This window comes from Loa loa, assembly GCF_000183805.2.
Source record: "Loa loa unplaced genomic scaffold supercont3.2, whole genome shotgun sequence".
Lineage (NCBI taxonomy): Eukaryota > Metazoa > Nematoda > Chromadorea > Rhabditida > Onchocercidae > Loa > Loa loa.
This window is the reverse complement of record NW_018108182.1, coordinates 1,049,049-1,071,001: the sequence shown is the minus strand read 5'-3', so window position 1 is coordinate 1,071,001 and position 21,953 is coordinate 1,049,049. Positions and strand designations below refer to the sequence as shown.

Below are 21,953 nucleotides of genomic sequence, written 5' to 3'. Positions count from 1 at the left end.
TTTTAGTGGAGTTTTTGCTTTCAAAAATATTTGTGGTGTTCCATATATAGTCTTTTTAATTGTGCAGGTGATTTTATTACTTGTGATGGATATACGTTATGATAAAGTCATCTGCGACAGAAGCCTCTCCCAAGGTAAGACTTATTTCTTATCCTTACAATTTCTATATTCACGTTTAAGGACAGGCAGTAGATGAACCATATCGATGAATGATATTTATGTCAAAAACAGAATGCGAGCATAACGATGCCTGGAAATTTTTTATCCATCGTTCCGACTGTATTTTTAGGATTGGGGCAGTTAATTAGTTTTCAGTTTTCCAGTATTATTTCACGATAGCTAATTACATAGGTAATGTTGGAAGAGATATTAAGGGCACATTTGTTATAGCAGGACAGATTATGACTATAGATAAACAGAAGCATTTAAAATAGTGATCTCAGTGTTTTTTGTTTTTGTTTTACTTTTTTTTTTTGTTTTTTAGATATAGCCATATTTTTCTTGTTTATCTAAGATGATGTTTGTGACAATACTGTATACCATATTTGATTATGATACCAAGGCTGTCACAGTAACTTTTGAAATTTTCAACTGTCTTCTGTCTATTTTTTCGACGTTTGTATGTTTGCTCAATTTTTTTATTTTTTCAAATATCACTTGTATTTTTTAATTTATCGTAGGATATCTCTTTGCATATACTTCTATCAAATTTCTCGGTTTTTTTTTCGTTTTCTACCAACTTTCACGATGATATTGTGTTTATATCCCAAGATATGAGAAATAAAGCACTTCGTTTTGAGCATATTGAACAAATATATATACATATATATATATTTAAAATAAGTATTCATTATATGAAACAGAGTTAAGCCAAAAACATTTTGAGAATCCTTTGCTAGATGAATTGTACTTGTATGATTTTTTCAACTTATATAAGTTATGAAACTTCAATTCGGGTATAGTAGTTTGTGATAATTGTACCTCCTTGCTTACGTGGTTGTTAATTTTTTTTCCCCCTCATAAATTAATAATGTGTTAGTAACCGTGATTGGTTGAAGCCAATTACAATAATAGTTGGATAAGTCAGATAGCATGATGCAGTAGACGTGATTTTTTGAACAAAAACATTGCTAAATGACAGATATAAAATGATTTACATTGTGGTCATGTTTATTTCAATTAGTAAAATGGGTGGGACAGCAATGAAGGGTATACGATATTGTTCAAAGTAATGATTCTCAACCTTTCCTTGTCCGGAGATCACTTTTGCTTCTTTATTTGGAGCAGGGGTCATACAAGGTAGGTTCGCAAATAATAAATTCTTGTAATTTGAAAATAAATTTAAACCATCACTTCTAACATAATAATTTATCGAACATTAATAAGGACAACCCCCGCCTGTGTTTTGTTCTATTCATCGCGTTGTTACCCTCACTGACCATATTTTAGTTTTCGCGAATCACTGGTTGAGGACCACTAGTTTATAGGAATAATAATAACTGCAAAGAGGGAAAAGGGAAAAGAGGAAGGCTGGAAGATGAGGTCAGAAGAGGAAGTGGTCATTATTGATTGTTTGACCCCAAATAGGTTGTATTATTATCCCAGGAAAAGAAAGTAGAAAAGGAGGAAAAAGCAGTATTGGCTGTTGAAATATTGTAACAACTTGACTGTTATCTGATTTGTTCTTTTATGACCTTCCTTTTAACCTCATAAACTTTTTCTCTCTCTCTCTCTCCCTCTCTCTCTATTCATCTCTTCTAATTGTAATTAATTTACCAAGGTTTTTTTTTTTCCTAACGTATAATTCATCACTTTTTATGTGAAATTTCCCTAATTTCCATATCTGATATGAAGTGAAAGATAGGAGGGTGACAAAAACGATTTAAAATATTGTGTTTGTTTATTTTCCTTCTTTTTTGTTTTTTTTTTTTCCTTTCAAAAAAATGTGATAATCAAATTTCTATGATTTCAAATTTTAAAATTATTTAATTGGTAACTTAGAAATAAGTAATTGATTAGTGTTTTTCTTTTAATTTCAGAAAATAATTACATTAAAATTGCAATGAATCGTTTCACTTTGACATTTGCATTTCTTCTCTCAACAGTCTCAGCAATTACCGGTACGGTAATACTTCAGTTCCTTTGTTAAATACTATCCTTTTATCAAAATGAATATTTTAAAAAAGAAGATTTCTATCGTTTTTTTTCTCCTTATTGAAATATGAAAAAAGTTTTAGTATTTTACTAACTATTCAATATAAATTTCTCAATAAATAATGGGAAATGTTCTAAAATGATGAAAGTAATATGCTGAAAAATCTGAAATTTAAACAAAGAGCATCAGGTATTTACAGATTTCAAATTATGGACGAAATTTTAGGATTTAATTGAATTATTGTAGCTGATCGAATTCAATTTTACTGCTAATGATTATATTATCAAATTTTAATTTTAATATTTAAATTTGAAGTTTTTTTTTTTCAAAAACTTTATTCATTTAAGCTTTATGTTTGGCACATTTACCAGTTCCAAATGCTTTGGTGGCATATAATTTGTTATCACCAATACCTGATCTTTTTCATAATACTGGTTCAATGGCTGTATTATCATGTAATTTGGGATTTGTCGTAAATGGTTCATCAATTACAAAATGCACCTCAAAAGGCATTTGGGAACCAAAATTGGGTAAGTTTAAAACTGATAATAGAAAGATTTATTTGCAATGAATAAACATAACCATAAAGCCAATTATATGCTAGTAATGATAAATGATGAATAGAAGATTGTCAGGGATTGAAGAAGATACGTTGATAAAACAGAATGCCGGATTCTCAAATTTAAAACTCAGAGAGGGGAAGTTTGTTTACCACAATCCACAAGGTCAAATCGATTAACCCTAAGATGACCTTTATAACATTCAAGGCGTATAGGAATATTAGAGTAATAAATAACAGCATATATATAAGAAGCGGCATATATGATCAAAGAGAGTATAATTACAGTACCATACAGTGGCACGTTTGACCTTTACAACATTTGGACAAGGACGTAAATAATAATGCATGTTTGACCTTAGCAAATTTTAAAAAAGTTTGACCTCAACAAATTTTAAAAAAGATGTTATATTTAAAATATTATAGAGTTTCTGACAAATACTGCAATTGTTTTACATTGAAGAGATTGTATAATTTTTAACAATAAAATAAATTGTAATTTAAATTTAAATTTTAGTTTAATTTTATTACGCAATTTTTCTTCTATTAATTTCTTTACAAGAAATGAATTAAAATTTAAGTTTTTGGCATAAATTTCATTGAATACTAAACATATTTCTTCCAATAAATATAATAAATTGCAATATTTGATATGGGTTAAATGTTGAAATCTACTGGAAGACGATGTTTACCTTCAAATCCATCCCACTTTTTTCCCTTTTTTTCTTTTTTTTTTGAGTTCATCTGCTGAATAAACCATCGAAATAAAAATGATCGAATTTTATGTAAATTGTACTTTTATTATTTGAACAATACTTCAACAAATCATTCATAATTTATCATTTTATCAGGATCATGTGTTGTAATCTCTGATACGTTATCTAATTCTTCGGCATCAAATTTCAATTTACCTTGTGATCCAGTGAATAATCATCATACAGTGGGCATTGTAACATATATTCCGGTATATTTTTCAACAAATTTGAAATTAATTTTTGTCAAAAAAAATTAAATTAAATTTTTTTTCAATTAATTTTTGCCGTTTTTTTATTGTCATTAAGTAACAATTTCATATATTTTAAAGTTCTTTTTTTTCCAAATTTCGACATCTTTTTTATTATTTTTCTTTTCGAAATATTTTTTTTCCAATGAATTCATCATTATTAACATTTAATATTTTATCAACACAAAGTCATTTCTGAGGTAAATTTAGCTACTCTTCATAATTTTTCATTGTAAAATTTCGACAAATTTTTTGCAGAATTCAAAATTGGAAAAGTTTCAAAAAGGTACTGTAGCATTATTAACATGTCCATTTGGGCAAAGAATAAATGGTGGTGCAACATATGCAATCTGTCAGGATGGTAAATGGTCAGCTAAATTGGGTAGCTGTGAAGAAGCCAAGTTGAAGATATTTTTTTAAATACTTTATAATATCATTTCATTACATTCACCATATTATCAAACATATCATTTGTAGCATTTCTGTTTAACTTTATTTATCCTTCTATGCTAAATATTTGCCATCTTATGTTAGTTATATCTATTATCATATCAAATCATTCCAAATTTGCATTATTATTTTCCATTTTAGATCATTTTAATTTCAATTACTTCCATTCATGCGAAACTTTGAAACGATTATTATTTGTTGATTATTTCCGATGATCGATTTAATGATTTCTGATGATTTCTGATGATCGATTAATTCAATTCTTGGTCAACTATTCAGACAGAGTTTTTCTCATACTATTTTATTCGTGAATGCAAGATGAATTAAATATTGTTATGCGATGATCAAGTATATCGTCATTTGTATCATAACCTTATCATAAATGATTGTCAACATCCAAGTTACACTTAATATCAATTCCTGGATTATCTCCTAACCATTCGTTTATCATTTAATGAATTCTCATCATCTTCAATTTTAAACCTACTATATCCATATAATTGTTATTTAAATAAATTTTGTCAACGTCTTTTTACGACGACAACATTTTTCATCCTCAATTCATTTCTAATATTTTCTCCTCCTTATGCTTTGCTTATTAAGATTATTGTGGGAAATTTTCAAATATAATTGAAATTAAAATTTGAATGTTTTAATGTTCATTGATCAATTTGTTTACCAATTGTTTTGAATGGAATCATTTCTGCTCATTTTCAATTTTTTTCTCCTCTTTTTCTTTTTTAATCACATGTATCATTTTTAAATGTTTACGAAAACAAATTTTTAATTTAAAATTAACAAAATAAATAGTACCTAGAAGAGATGCAGAGATAAGTCTGATAATAACTGTGATAATGCTGCTGATAGTTGTTGAACCAACCTATTATCCTCTTCAATACGCATGCATGTGTGTGTGTGTGTGTGTGTATGTCTGTGTCTGTGTGTGTCTGTGTCTGTGTCTGTGTACAAATATATTGTTATCACAGCTGATGCTAATGATTTAAAGCGGCTCATCACAAGTTCAAATTTTCTTTTCATTTCTTTCCATTCGTATATATAAATTTAATTTCTGATTTTTATGGAAGTAATGTTAAATGATTAATTAGACATAATTTAACAATCTTAACATAACTATTATCATAATACATATAAATAAATTGATTTCATATCATTCATTATTGTATTAAAGCATTTCCATCATATTGTTCATTTGAAGTTTTTAGGGAATAGCTCGAGCTCAAATGTTCGTGCTTGGTTCTAAGGGTCGCACCATTTACAACAACTGCCGCCTGTTGCTTTTTTACATCGAATTAAACAATTCGATCAGATTGTTTTGCTGTTTACAAATTCTTTCCACAACTTTTTTTTTTCCATCCTATCCATTCTATTTCATTCATTTCAGTGAATGTAAAATGGTTTCATATATTTTTCTTCCTTTCAATCGACGAATAATTCTTCTTTCCTTCTAAAGGTAATCTATTTGACTAATTAATAACTTCGTTCTTAATAATCATTTGATACAATGTAATAATAATGGAATGATTAATTTGAATGGAATAATTAATATTATCATTTTTGATTATTTATCCGGATCATTGTCTTCGATTATTCATCCGGATGTTATTTCTTAATCCGGAATATATTTGCATCAAATATTTTTTTCCATTTTATTGTTTTTATCTTTTGATCATCAAATCTATCGTTCATATGAAAAGATTTTTATTTTTAGCTATATTTCATATGATGGATTAAATAATTGCTCAACAAAATTTATTGATTCATATGGTTGAATTATGTTGGATGAGCTCGGCCAATAATTTTACGAAAATTTTCAATTTCATTAATTCAAAACATACATCATAATTCTACATATGTCACCTGAACGTCAGCAGTATTTATCAGCAATATCAGCAATCAATGGATCATTTAAACGTCAGCAATGTTTATCAGCAATATCAGCAATCAGTGGATCACTTGAACGTCAGCAGTGTTTATCAGCAATATTAGCAATCAATGGATGCTATCAATGAATGATCGGAGTGATGTAGGTCAAGAGAAAATGACCCATTGAGTAATTTGTCAACAACTTTGTCAAAGTAAATAATCAATAAAGTTGAATTTGACATATTCGTTCTTTTTTTTTCAGTAATATCAATAACATTAATGAAAATAAAAAGGATATGTTTGATAAGCTTGATAATATCTATTGGCTTTTTTCATTATGATAATAATTATTCCACTACTTCTTTTTTCTTCTACTAAACATTTAAATTAAAATTTTAATTAATTCTAATTAAGAATAAATTATGCCTTATATTTGATCTTTAATTACTGATTGTTTGTTTGATTATTCCAGTTGTTCATGAACTATTAACATAACAATACGCAGCATATTACTGTTACTGCTGCTAATGTTTCTCATTATTGTTGATTATTTCATGAGCAAAATTGATGGCTACACTTAATCATAATCATATCATTTCAATTTTAAATTTTTATTTTTTCAATGCTTCTTTAAATGTTTTAATATTAGCTTCCAAATCAAGCTATCAATACAAGCCACTCGACGCTTATACTGCATAATTAGGTTAATTAATCAATTAATTATGAATTAAATCTAAATTTTTGTTTTAATTTAATCCAAAGACAAGTTTCAATGGTTTTTTACAAATCGTAAAGAAAAAAAAAGAGTTTTTTAAAATCAAAATCATAATTTTTCGTAATTTATATCACTAAATTAATTATTTGTTGATATTCATACCCTACCGTAATTCGCGCTGCCACTTAATTTACCTTCACATTGCTTTTTTTTTTTTTGCTATTTTATGATAATGACTAATTAATTAATTAATTGATTGGAAGCTAATTTCTTACACGCAGCATATGTTTTAAAATTGAAGCACTTTGTTTTTTCCATGTATGTTTGTTGGATTTTCGAACATATTGAATAATTTTGGCATATTTCATTTTATTTCTTTTGTAATAAATCTTCCATTTGATAAATTTAATAAACGGTTGACCAGAGTTAAATACATTTTAATCCATTATTTCGTTGGCCTATCCGTGTTTTTCCTTTTTTTTCTTTTTTGGTTACCGAAATATATTGCTAAAAATTGGGAATTTCATTAATTTGAAATTCCGAAATTCAAACAAAACTTACTTTTCCTTGGAATCGTTTGACATTTTGATAACTTCCAACGAACTTAAAATTATTCATTCATTAATTTTATTCATCCAATCATATCTTTTGATCTCAATCAATCATTTTCATTCCCATATCTGTTCAGTTTAAATTTTAGCAAGTTATAAATTTGCCTAGTTTTCCACGATAAATATGCAATATTTTACACTTGTCATATGGCTGATTACATAATGTGAAGTTTTTGCATATTGGCAAATTTTAAATTGATATTTAATTTGCATATCTACTCTATAATATGTACCAAATATGATGAAATTCCTGCCACATAATTTTATTCATTTATGTTAAAAAAACTTAAATAATTAAATACCTCTCATAGGATTAAATGGAATAATTTATTGATTTCATCGATTAATATTAATTTTGTGCAACGAAAAAATGAGTCAATCTTGCATATCAATTGATAAAAAATTTGCTTCATTAATGATTCATTAATATTATCCATTGATGACAATTTAAAGTAAAACAGTAAGACAAAGGAGGATAAATATTGTATTAATTGCATAAAATATGAATTCTTGAGAAGCATACTAAAATTTATTTAATTAGCAGAAAATATTTAAATGATTAAAAAGTTTGAAAAGCGGAATCAAATTCAGCTATCAGATGGCTTAACCTAGCAACAAATAATTTCACGTAAAAGATTAATTTTTAATCATTTACTAATTATCATTTTGCTATTATTCAAAAAAAAAAATGGCACATCACATGACTGATTGGATTATAATAATTGTTGAAATGAAAATCGAAAGAAGATAAGGATTATTTTTAAAGCAGCTGATTTTTATTTTTATTTCATTTTTCTTATCAAACATTTTTTCTTCCTTTTTTTTTATTTTTCCTTATGGAATAAAGGAGCAATTAATATTGCATGATTTAAATATATAATAATGCAATTAAGTACTCAAATATATTAAATCATTGTGTAATCAATTTCCTTCTTTTTAAAAAAACGAAAATATTACACAATTTCCAGAAAATTTTTAGTCGAAAATTTTTAGTTGAGATTTTTTTGTTTTAAAATTTCACCAAAAAAATTTTTTTTTTTGAAAAATGATTTTTACAGCCCTAACATTCCCTCAAATTCGTTAATTTTTCTTTTCATCTTTCATTTCATGCAACTTTTTCATAAATTGACGATGTTATATGTAATCTTTGTACAGTATATTTATTTAATTTTATTAATTCTTTTCACAATTTCAGATATGATTCAAATCAAATTCAAACATTACACTTTGATCTTTTTTTCATTTTACTATTGTTTGAATCAATTTTGATAGTATTTATTTAAACTGAATTCAAATTAATGAACAAAGTTACAGTATGAATGAATATTATTTTAGATTTATATTTAAATTTATGTTGGATATTTAGCAATATAATCTTTCACAAATTGTGGATATTCATATGGCCAATTACGACATTGTACTTCACTTTGTACTGTAAAACGATCCAAATGTATTTCACCAACATCATATCTCATATTTCGTAGATCACTACGAATTTTATACATAGTATTCGTGAAGCAATTCTAAAATGTTATCGTAGAATCATTACATTACGGTAGAATCATTAATTCGACTTTTGAAAGGTATAAAATGAATTTTTACAAAGTATCGATTTCCTGAAACTATTGAAAACCTGAAATTATCAATCAGAATTATCGATTAATATGCAACAATTCCATCAATTAGTGTTAATTTGAGACTTTAAGAAATATGTCTTATCATATTTCAATTTCAAATTTGATATTAAAATTTTTGAGATTTAAAAGTATTTAAGCGTATAGTTTCATTAAATATGTTAATAAAAGTGAAGGATATTGTCAACGATGACATATGGATGACAAAAAGGTCGTTTTATCAATATGCAAAATGATTGAAGGAATGAGATGTATAGGATATAATGTAAACTTGACGAGATATCATAACAAAGAAGAAAATGAATTCTGATAGATGACATGGATTACTCATCTTATTTTTAATAACCAAATTATTCCTTCGTAAATAGGATGAAAGCATTATTAATCTTAAGGTAATTATTTTTTCCTTCATTAATCTAGAAGTAATTGACTTAATCTTAAAATAATTAAACACTTAAGTAACATCGTGTTAATTAACACTTAAGCAACGTCATGTTGACCTAGTAGGAATAAAAAGGAAGCCTGAAATTTGCTATGTATTCAATGGATAAAACACTAATTTAGGATTAACTTTAACAGCAATATATGAATGATTAATTTGTCTGTTGTGATTGTAAATGGGAAATGTTAAATGAAACAAATCCTTATATCACCTATAGGATGATTAATTTTTTTTTATCAATTTAATAAGAAGCAATGAAATTTCGGAAATTTCCACTAACCCGATACTTTTTCCGTTTTGAATTCGGTAAACAATGATGGGTAATATTCAAAAATAACTGATCCGATGGAATATATCTACGACCAGTAATTTCGAAATGGCCATCACGATCGGAAAGTTTATAAATGCTAATTCGTAATTTGCCATATTTCATTCCATCTTCTGTCTCATCTAGAAATTTCGTAAGTTTGTCAAAATTATTACCTCAAAATTTATCGCTATATAATAAGATTATCGCTTGAAATTGGTATAAGTTTATTTATAACAATAATAAGTGATAAGTAACAATATTGTGAAAAAGAATTGATAATGATAATGATACGTAATGAGTGATAAGTAGTGATACTGAAGTGATATTGACAATCAAATAATGCTTACAGTATAACAAGTGTTAGCATACGTAATGAAATTATTAAATGCAAATATACAAATTTGTGAAGAACTATTTTTCCAATTTTATAAAACGTGTAGTGATAAAATTATGTTAAGAAAAATTTCAAGGAAGGAAAATAACTTTTTGGCCAGTAAGTAAATCGAAAAGTTAAAAACAATAACAGTATGTAATTCAAATATTTAAAAATTACAAAAACAAACATGGAACTTCCTCTACAATGTTGACAAGCACTGCATAAGCTGGCACATAGTTGCAAATCATTATTCCGGAAATATAAACCGGTACCGGAACTTTGATTTTGCTTTTTGGAACATTATCTGTGGCTAATTTACCGATTGTTGCTAATGCAACCATAGGGAATAACAATATACATAAGTGAAATAAGTATAAACTTGTCTAAATTAATTAAATGTAACGTGGTGGATGCATTTAATAAAACTTGCGTTTCATTAAATTTAAATTTCATTCAATAGAATCTATGCTTCATTTAATAAAATCAAATAAAATGAATTTGCATTTATTTATGAAATTACGCAAGTGGATCAAATCATAATTTTAAAAATTACTAAAAGTTGTGAAAATAAGAAAATTAAAATTGTAAGAATGAAAGTGTTGCGATATGTAATTTGGATGGCGCAAATGACGTACACGCACGTGTCTTAACACGTCATTATAGGAATGATATTGTAGCATTTCAATATACAACATATTCGCTTATTAACCGGTAAGTTTAGAAAATCATTCTCTCTTTAACTCGTGCACAATCAATCGTTTGTCGTGTTAATTTGATATCAATTCCGGTTATGAATAAAAATTCCGTTTATATAATTTTTCTGTTTGATGCAAATTTTTTCTCTTTGATGCGTAAAAATATCTATCTAAATGCTTTTTTTTTCTCTCTTTCAATAAATCAGAAATAAATTAATTAAATAGTGGTTGTTATTCATTATGGTAATTTAATCATATGAAACAATTCCAATATCAAATAATATGTAATCTATCGATTTCATATAGTATTTCAACTTAACGTGACAAAATCAGTAATCATTCCCAAGATTATGCAAAATACTAATTTATATAAATAATGTTTCAATGATGAGATGTCAAAAAAAATGACATTTTTCAAGATCACGTTTACACGGATTTTACGTGAATTCATCCAAATATATTTTAATCAGTTTGATTGGTAAAAAAAAAGGAAACCAATTTCGAGACGTGCTATTATCAAATGTAACATAAATTAACAAAATATGACATAAATATTTCACGACTAACTTTTATTAAAAACCTCATTATTTCTAAAAGGTAAATAATTTGATGATAACAACAAATAATTTTACATAAAAAAATTTAAGCATATTAATTAGTTTTTAACTTTGAAAAGAAAAAGTCACTATTTGATTGATCCTTTAGCCGAGCGCAATTGTCTTTGGTCATTGAAATCGAAAATTAATTAACTGAAAATAATATTTCCAGTCCATTAGTTTTTTTTTTTAAAAAAAAAAGATATTTAACAGTGAGGAAGTTTCATTTCAATTTTACGAATGTAAATGAATTTCTTGTTAACTTTTATGGATTTGAATTCGTAGATTTTGTATTGGTTCATGCATAGTTTAAATAGCATTTAAACATGATTCGTAATCCGAATCAGGAATCCGAACCGGAAATGAAACTTTCAAATATGTTAACATGAAATGTAAATTTTTTATTGAATGTAAATCTATCAATAATTTTTATTTTGTAACCAAAAGTTTTGTTCGTCCGTCTGCAATTTTACTGACTAAAAATTTCATTTATTGATAAAAACATTCATAATATTAACTAACAAATCAAACTGAAGGAATTATGTCACATAACTGATAAACAACGATATGATAATTTATAATTTGATAATATGATTCGTATTCATATTGTTTCAGTAACAGTTTTCAGATTTTAAATTCAAATTTTTTAAGCTAATTTGAATTAAAAGATAGTAAAAGTATTCAGTTCACATGAATACATTTACAAAATATCGTTTTATTTGTTTTAGTTTTATTAAAATAAAAGTAATATGAAAATATCGAGAATGAAAAGTAAAACTTACAGGAATAATGAAAGTATTGATTTTGTCTTTTTTATTGTTCTTATAAAGAAAAAACATAAGATTTGTTACCTTTAACCTTTTGTGATTTGAGTTTAAAAATGAACAAAACAGTGTAATCAATCAATTAATCCATCAATCAATTGATATCATATCATATCACATCATTTTTTCATTTTCTACAAAGTATCTTATCATGAAATGATCACTAATTTCGTTTCAAACTTAACTAATTACTTGGAAAAGAGGAAAGATAAAACCTTCTAATTATTGTTTTGTAAACTTTTTCTCCAAATATACTATCAGAAATGTTCCCATTGGAAAAAAAAAGCAATAAAAAAAGAACAAAAATCAAAAGTTTTAATTAAAAATTTTTCGTACTATCACTATAATATTACAAATAAAAGTGGAAAATAAAAAACATTTTGTTCCATTAATTAATAATCGTTTCATTTAATAAAAATGATGTCAAATTTAATTTTTTAGCAAAATTTAATAAAATGTAAAAAATTGTTTAACAAAAAAAATACAAATTGTTTCATTTAATAAAAATTTACAAAACATTCATTAAAATTTATTTTGAAAGTATTTAAATATGAATATTTTGTTGGAAATATTAACAAATTTTTATTTTTGGTTTTATTATTAAAATGATTTTTAGCTAATTATTTTCATCTTTTCCTTAATTTCGAATTAATTCAAAAACGAAAAACAAAAATAAGAGAAATGTAATGTAAATGATTCCTATTTTTTCCGGTTATTACTTAACCAAAATACCAGTTTTCGTTATTTTTGATAATTGCTTTCCTTTCATTGAATTGCGTCACATGGGTTAGTTAAAAAAAAGAAAACAGTACTGCTATTGGCGTAAAAATTATTGGCCCACCTTTTTGAAGTGCTAAAAAAGGAAAACATTTTCATATTTGTTCGTTATTCGACAATTATGAATTTTCACTGAAATTAAAAACGATTAAAATTCAAAATTTCTAAATCTTTTTCCCCTTTTTTTTTTGCCTTTTTATTATCGTTTCCAATTTTTGTAAGATGAATAAATTCAACAAATAAATGAAATTAAACTTAAATTTTAAAATTAACAAAGCATTTTATTATTTTGTTTGTTATACAAAATTTCATAAATTTTTGTTTTGTCAATGAATTCAATCATTCAATTCAATTATTTGATTAATATGCAAAAAAAAAATTGGTGACAGTAATAAATTTAGGAAATAAATGAAAGTAAACTTGAATTTCTTTTTTAGTGTTTTACAGTGTTGTTGATATTGTGATTTTCTGATAAAATGGTGATAATATTGAAATGCTAATAATTTGATCTTTCATGTTTGGATATTGGAAATTAGATTTTGTGCATATTTTTAGATTCCATTTCAATTTTCATTTAATATGAAATTAAATTCGAATTTGAAGAAATGCTTAATTTTATTTAAAATAGATGAAGTTATGTTGAAGTTGTTTATGAAGAATAGCTTATTTTTGTTTTCAAATATTATTTAAAAGTTTAGAAAAAATTACTTGAAAAATCTTTGTGAAAAATTTAACAGCTTATCAGGGAAAAAAAAGGAAATTGAATTTTAATTACTAGATAGCTTTATATTTTCAAATGTATGAATGATTAAAATTATCTGCTCGTTTTTTTATTCTATTATATAAATAAATAAATAATTTATTTAAATAAATAAATAATTGTAAATAAATAAATAATAAATAATTTATGTAAATAAATAATAAATAAATAATTTATGTTATCATTCATCAATGAATATTAAAACAAAAACGACAATGAGATTTATTACTGCACAACAGTTATCTCAAAACATTGTTGATTGAACCGGATGAGATTTGAATTATTCCTGATCGCACTATTTGTTTACGTATGTGACAGTGGACAAAGTTTGTTTATAAATCTTTTCAAATGATTTTTGGCCGAGTTTTATTGTACACAGCCAAAAAAAAAAAAGCAAACAAAATAAAAGATATTTCTGGTTTGATAATAATTCGATTAATACAAAAATAGAAATGCTCTTTTTGTCATCGTTTTGTCAACCCTTTTTTCCAGTTCCAATTTGCCTAATTCTCATTTTCTTTCATATTCTTTTCCTTATCTATACCAAATGAATGGTTGTTTCAAACATTTCACTCCTGTTTATAGTCCATCAGAAAATTACACTTACTGAAACCATCTGAATCCTGTGATAAGGAACCAGTGAGAATCTAAGATACAGAAATCTCTTCTGATAAATATGTTTATATCTGATAAACAATATTTGAAATAGAAATAATCATTTCCAGAAACAATTCTCTGATTTTATATAAGACAATTGAAAATTATGCAAAAGAAACAGTCAAGAATGCAAATTCTCGAGGAATTATTTTTTGAAGAAAGTTACAAACTGGTATCATTTGATGTTATCATTTGAGTATTTCGCCATAATTAAATGAATGATAATATTGGAAAGAAAAAAAAAAGGATGATAATATAGTAGCAAGAATGCGACAATGGTTGTGATACTAATCATAAAATAGATAAGTTTATTTTATGCAAAAATAAACTTGACTAACTTTTACATTTGTATTTTTAATAGGAATTAAATTTGCAACTTAAATTACATTGTATAATTTGATGTGACAAAATTTTTGTTGTTTAATTGTTCACGTTTAATTAGTAATGATTTAATGATTATTTGTTTTGACAAGAGTGTCAACCCGATTATTTCGTTATTGCATTCCTCTCTTTCGATTTAACTTACTTCATCCTTAGTTTTTTGCTGTTATTACTAATCTTTCGTCTCGAATTGTTTATAAGTTTTTTTTTCCTTTTATTATTATTTGCAAAAATTTTATTATCAACGCTTATCATTACTTTTGCTGATAGCCAATTGTTTTACTTTGATAAAAGGTTTTAAGAGAAAGTTGGTTAACTATGGTAATAATTTTCATTGATAAAAGCATCGAGCAAAAATTTTTGAGACTGATATGTTAAGTTTAACATTAAAGTTATGATTAGCAATGCTTAATGTGATAACATTTCAATGTATTCTTTTGGCTAACATAAGTGTTAAAATAAGTTTCATAACAAATTATTTCATTGTAAAATAATTTTTTAAAATTTTAATATTTTCTGTCTATTTCAATGAAAAAATTATTTTAACACGATTTTTCTTCCTTCGAGAAAAAAAAAACATTGCTATACTAAAGGATAGCAATATTGATTGATTTTCAAAATGTGATAAAATTGAAATGCACGAGGAAATTTGACTATTTTAAACTACAAAAGATAATTTTTACTTAAATTATTTAATAAAAAATTTCGAATAATTTAGTTAATTTATAGATTTCAAATTGTGTAAAATATTTTATAATTGGACGAAATGGCAAACAAATTTTATGCTAAAATTGGTTTAAATTCTGAATTACCATGCGTAATTATGTTTGGTATGGCATTTATGCTTGTATTTGCTGGCTTTGATACCCAAGCTTTTATCACCGAAATAGCCTTACAATCTGTATCAAATACATATCCTGGTCGGATATCACCACATGCTGGATATTACGGGTAAATTGTGATATAATTTATCATTTCAATAATTTATTAAATTGTTAAATTTGATTAAAAGGAAGCTTAGCTATTACACAAAAATAATAAATAAGCAAGGATAAAAGCTTTAAATTCCTACTAAAATAAATAAAATTATTTAAAAATTTGTTTAAAAATGAAACAAAATTAACATTGTATAAAATTTAAATTGCGAAAATTCACTCGATAATGAAGTAAATGAATAATTAATAATTAATAATTCAATAAGTATTATCTTCAATGGTTAAACATTATTTTGTAGCATATAAAATTTTAATCAAATTAATTAGAATTAATGAATGTGTAATATTTGGTGACACAATTATCGGTTATTGTCATTTAGAAGGAATTTCATTCTTCAAATGATTAATTAATTGGCAAAACAAAAGCCAAAAAAATGAAAGTAATAAGTGATCAATTTAGGATGTGTATTACCTATTTTGTTTTTACTTTATCAACATTTATTACACCAATTGTGGTCACTTATTTGACTGCTAAATGGACAATGTTCTTAGCAAGTATATTGTATACAACCTTTATGGTCACTTTTATGTTCGTTAATAGTTATGCTTTTTATATTGCATCTGTCTTATTGGGTTTTGCAGCAGCTCGTAAGTTAACTTTTAAATATATTTAATGCTAAAGTTATCATTATTGATTAATCCTATCCAAATTTAATAACTCAAATACTTGAAAAGTTAAGCATTCATTCTTTTGTTATCTTTCTTATTCAAATATTTGATAACAATATTTTTTTAATGATAAAAATTATTTTCCATCTTTTCTTCTCCGGAATTGCGTAAACAAATTGCCGTAAACGAATGCTAAATGAATGCTATTGCAGTTATTTGGACTGGTCATGGTGTTTATATGAAAGAAATAACAACATCCGGTAATGAATCACGAAATAGCGGTCTTCATTGGGGCATCAATTTTGTCAGGTTTAAATATTATTTTTTATTTTTAACAAAAATACGAAGTTATTATTACTAATTTGAGAATATTTTAATAGCATGCAATAGAAGGAAATACGAAAAATGAATATTGGTGTAAACATACTTCGATAATACATATGTGACAGTTGACAAATACATGTGACATTAACCGCACACACATATCAGAAAGGAAGAATTTCTTTTTAGTTTTTATTGTTTTTAATTATGATTAATTTTTATCTATTTTTAATTGTATTCTTTTCGATGCATTTTTTAAATTTTTTTTTGCTTGAAAAGTTTAAGACTCTAAGTAGTGCTTTACGTAATTTTACGTGTCACCATTTATAATTACACTTAGTTTCCATTGGTTTCCACGTTTCCCGTAAAAACCATACACTTTTTTTTTAGCCTGATCATCGGTGGTATACTCTTACTTGCAATATTTGGTAAGACAGGTGAAGCGGAAACGATATCAATGGAACTGATTAGGTGATTATCGATACTTTTTTTCAACAATTACAGCATTTTATTTATTCATTAACAAAAATTGTCAACTTTATCAAGGAAATGTAGAGGTATCTGAAAAACAATAATTCTTGATATTTCCAACTTTTGTACTTTATTCAAATATTTCCGGTTTTCATTTTCAATTCCTTTTTTTTTCAATAAAGTAAATGCTTCAATAAGTAATCAATTATTGAGGCTGTTTGGAATTACAATTTTTAAGAATAAATGTTTTAAATCGTTGCATTTTCCTTTCTAAATGAGCAGCTAATAGTCATATCTTTAACTAAACATAATAATCTGATCCGGTTTATAATCCGGAGGTAAGCTTTTTGCACAGAAATTCCGGATAAATTCCCTTATCCCATGAATATATTAGAGGAGTAACCAATTTTTTTGTAATTTTGAACAGCATACCCTTAGCCAGATAATTAACTAATAACCTTAAATGGATTCGATAATTAGGGCAAACATCACCTCAATAAAATACCAATGAGAAATTATTGATTGTATAGGTGGAATTTTCCGGATAGCTTCTGATTTCACCAATGTTGACAATGAAAAGAAAAAAATTGAATGAGCCAACTATTAAACCATTTTCAAGTAAAACATTGTATTAGCAAAAAGTTTGATAAAATAATTATCAATCGATTATGAACCGGAAGATTTCACTCACACCTCAATTACATAATCCGGAAAACGAATTCTTGCATATATCAGAATTATTGCCAAATTTAACGAATATATTTCATCATAACAAAAATTTAAATTGGAAATGTTATTGGAATTGGAAAAGATCTTACAATAATCTATGCTTTTTACAAAATAAAAAACGGTAACAATTTTAAAATTACGAATAGATTTAAATTTATTTGTTTATATTTATGAAATATTGAAGATATATTTTTGGTGGCTTATCGACGTTTACAATTTTATCGAATATTTTATTCGCTTTATTACCCAATTATTCCAATCAATCAGTAACGAAACGTGATAGCTTCTTAAAAACAATAAGTAAATTGTTTTGAATTATTATAAATTTAACAAATACAATCAGTAAACTAATTTGTTAATTAATTATTCAATTGATTGATTGATCAGTTGATATCACAAATCACAAATTTTTTGTCATGTCACAAATTTTTTGTCCCAAAGTATAGTATAACTTTTGGACAATCTTTCAGTTATTACCAGTAGCTCAAATCATCTCGTCCTTATTGGTCAATTAAAAGTAATAGTAGTTTATTTAATTTTGAAACTTCAAAATTTTGAAACTTCGTCCAATTGTTATTTGAATTGTTTAAATTAATTTTCATATGAAAAAAAAAGATGAGAGGAAGTTTATAAAAGAGAGTGACAAAGTGTATTCAGTTTAAATCTTTTCAATATTTCATAATAAATTCATTTTCAATTTTAATTTTACAATTAAAAAAGATGTCCTAATATTTTCAGGTAAAAGTATACAGTTACTTACTGATATAAAGGTATATTTATTAGCTGTATGTTTCATGTTTATGGGCTTATCATTATCACTTTACATAACCATTTATCCTTCATGTTTATCTTTTTCCAAATCAGTCGTCGGTTTTGGTAATGAAATTATCGCTTATTATGCATTTATTACTTCAGCATCACAGATTTTTGGTTAGTGATAAAACATTTATATGACATTTGAAAATTAAAAGGAAAAGAAAAAAGGGGAGAATGATCATTTTATCAATGATGGATGATAATGGAAATATGATATTATCAATTATTTGATACAAATAGAAAGCAATAGCAAATAATGATAAGATTGGGTTGAATTTTAAATTATGAGTAAAATTTAGATTGAAAAAAACAAAAATACAAAATTTTCATATTATTTTTTCGTTTTTCATCATATTTAAAGGTCATGTGAATCGAGGTCAAAGGACATAAGGTTATTTTTTCCGTGTGCAGAATTCCATTTTTGATTTTTGTAATCTTTTCGCTTTAATCTTTAATATTCTAAACAAAATTTCGATAAATATTTATCTGAAAGCTTTTTTTTTTTGCACCTTAAAATTAGGTTAATTAATAAGAAATGCATGAAGGCAATTAATGAAATGGAAATTAAAATGAAGTTTTGAAGTGATACTTTTAAAAATTTTAGAGATATCTTTACAGGTGGATGCTTTATTAGTTTCTTAAGCAAACGAATCAATAACTTCGGATATATGCCAACAATGTTAATTGCATTACCATTATATCTATTAGCTTTTTTGGGCATTTGTTTGGCTTTTCCTAGAAATGCAAATTTAAGGCCAACAAATGATGCCACCTATTTGTCACCAAGGTTATTGTAAAAATTTGATAAAGTTGTCAAGTTTTCCTTCACGAATTCATGAGATTGTGCAGTTTTGTAATAATGATTATCGAGATAAATCGGTTTGAAATTGTTAATCTAATGGATGGATAGATTTGATGAAATCTTGAAATATTATTAAAATTTGTAATCTTTTACATCTCAAAAAGTTTAAAAAGTTTTGTTACTTAGTTTCTAAAACATTTTAAAAATTTTTAAAAGAAAAAAAACTTAAAAATTTGCAAAAATTCTTCTAGCCTATCAATATGGCTTATCATTGGAATGTTAATATGTCTTGGTGATAGTTGCTGGAATACATTACGAACAGCTGTACTCACAAAAATGTACCATCGTGATTGTTCATCACAAATTTTTGCATTAAGTAAATTTTTTCAGGTAATATTTATCTTTTCTATTTCAAATTCATTTACTTTGTAAAATAAAAAATATGAGATAATTAGATTAGATGTAATCGATATCTTTTATATTGACAGCTTAAGAAGACAATTTAGCTAAATTTCATATTTCATTTTTAATTAAATTTAATATTTCATTCCAATTAAATTATAATGAGAATTTATTAACTTGTAAGCATTTTTCCTTTTCAATTATCATATTTGGCATTACGGTATTTCACCCTACTCGTTTCCACATATTTAAATGATCGGAATATTAATTACTGTAATAACATTAATAGATTACATAATCCTTTTCATTGCATTATATTTATTTCCTAATTTAGTAATAGCAAAAAAAAGAACTCATAAAAATTGTAAAATAAATAAATAAGCAAATGAAACATACCTAAAATTGAATTATATTTATTCAAATATTTGAATTCTTTTTTCAACCATATTTTTTATTAAAATAATTAATATCTGTTAAAATATTATTACCATTATGTTATTACATTGTTCAAAAAGAATGAAGAGAGAGAGAGAGAGAGAGAAAGAAAGAGAAAGAGAGAGTAATTTATGTAGTAAGATAATGGTAATAACATTTACATTTACAGCGAAACATTTACAGACAGTAATAATTGTCCGTAAATTTTACAGTAATAAAACATTTGCAGAGAATTGCTTCTCTTATCTATTATTATCATTATTATCAGTATTATTATTATTATTATCATTACTATTATTTCTCTTGTTATTATCATAAAATTGAACCACATTTATTTATTTATTTATTTGAAACTTTTCTTCAAACATTAATGTTAGTTATGTTAATTAGCATTACTTCATTATTATCATTTTTAGTCGACGACAACCTGCGCATCATTTTTTATTCATCAATTTTGGATTTGCATACTCAAATGATTATTTTGACTGGTAGTGTAATTGCTGCATCGATATGTTTTACAATAGCTTGGAAGATACATCTCCGGGAACTCTCGAATATTGCCCGAGTCAAACATACTAAAACTGTTTCAATTGTATGTGGAAATAAGAATATATAAGTTTATTAGCTCTTCATATGTAAAAATATCACTGTATGTTTAAATTAAATATCACTGTATGTTTAAATTAATTTGGAAATTTTTATTAAAATTAATAAAAAATTCAATAAAATGATAAAAATACATTTGTTGTACAAAAACAAATTGAAAAGAATTGGAAAGAATTGAATATATTGCTAATAATTATCAGATAAATTACTAAATATGCAATCAATTAATTTATTAATTCTATTCCCATATGATTAAATCAAATATATATTTTTGAAGGATTTTTGAATCATTAATAATTCATTGGTATAAATTGGTTGATGTTGTCGTAAATAATTAACACCATTGAATTTTATTTTCTTTCTAAAAGAAGCAATTTACATATATGCAAATTTGGAAGTAACTTGGGAAAAATCTTTTTTCGCGTTTAAAATTTGCATAATTCTCTACTATATCAATCACAAGTTATTATCTCATTGTCAGCTCAGCAATCGGTTGGTGTTGTTATATCATTTTATCGTTTTATCATAAATAGTAAGAATTTAGAAATAATTTTATGGCATAATTGCAAACAATAAATCGTTAATTAATTAATTAGGATGTTTCGGTTTTATTGAAAAAATAAATGTTTGCAATACATCGATTTATTTTAGTAAAAAAAAAAAAAAAGGGAAAAGAAAATAGTCGCGCAATTATTTGGCTTTGTAAATTGACATAAAAAAGGATATTAAACAAAAAATTTTGACTTGGCTCATTAATTAATTAACGATTTATTGGTTTCATTAGAAGAGATAAATTAAAAATCACTTTTATCAAAACAATTTTATATCTGTTTTAGGTTGCTTCAAAATAAACTTTTCCGCTTTTATTGACTTAGAAAACTGAGCTAAAAAATACTTTTCTGCATCACCATTGTACTCACAAACTTCATTCAGAAAAA

General features: G+C 25.2%; 3 protein-coding genes across 3 annotated transcripts; 2 read left to right on the top strand and 1 right to left on the bottom strand.

Moving 5' to 3' along the window:
• Positions 1-2,040: 2,040 nt before the first annotated feature.
• Positions 2,041-4,137, top strand: LOAG_05026 (hypothetical protein; the record flags this gene model as incomplete). The annotated part of the gene is made up of 4 exons (XM_003140563.2): positions 2,041-2,120; positions 2,503-2,685; positions 3,566-3,678; positions 3,976-4,137. Exons 1-4 carry the CDS (start codon positions 2,063-2,065, stop codon positions 4,135-4,137), a joined length of 516 nt encoding a protein of 171 aa, XP_003140611.1. The 5' UTR covers positions 2,041-2,062.
• Positions 4,138-8,690: 4,553 nt separating this feature from the next.
• On the bottom strand, positions 8,691-10,480 carry LOAG_05025 (hypothetical protein; the record flags this gene model as incomplete). Its single annotated transcript, XM_003140562.2, has 3 exons — positions 8,691-8,900; positions 9,734-9,903; positions 10,327-10,480. The coding sequence occupies 3 exons, from the start codon at positions 10,478-10,480 to the stop codon at positions 8,727-8,729; spliced, it is 498 nt and encodes a 165-aa protein (XP_003140610.1). The 3' UTR covers positions 8,691-8,726.
• A 5,115-nt stretch (positions 10,481-15,595) lies between these two features.
• LOAG_05024 (hypothetical protein) lies at positions 15,596-21,036 on the top strand (the record flags this gene model as incomplete). The annotated part of the gene is made up of 9 exons (XM_020446745.1): positions 15,596-15,780; positions 16,225-16,412; positions 16,646-16,742; positions 17,145-17,225; positions 18,139-18,254; positions 18,693-18,884; positions 19,389-19,557; positions 19,824-19,962; positions 20,826-21,036. The coding sequence occupies 9 exons, from the start codon at positions 15,596-15,598 to the stop codon at positions 20,883-20,885; spliced, it is 1,227 nt and encodes a 408-aa protein (XP_020302951.1). The 3' UTR covers positions 20,886-21,036.
• Between the last annotated feature and the right edge of the window lie 917 nt (positions 21,037-21,953).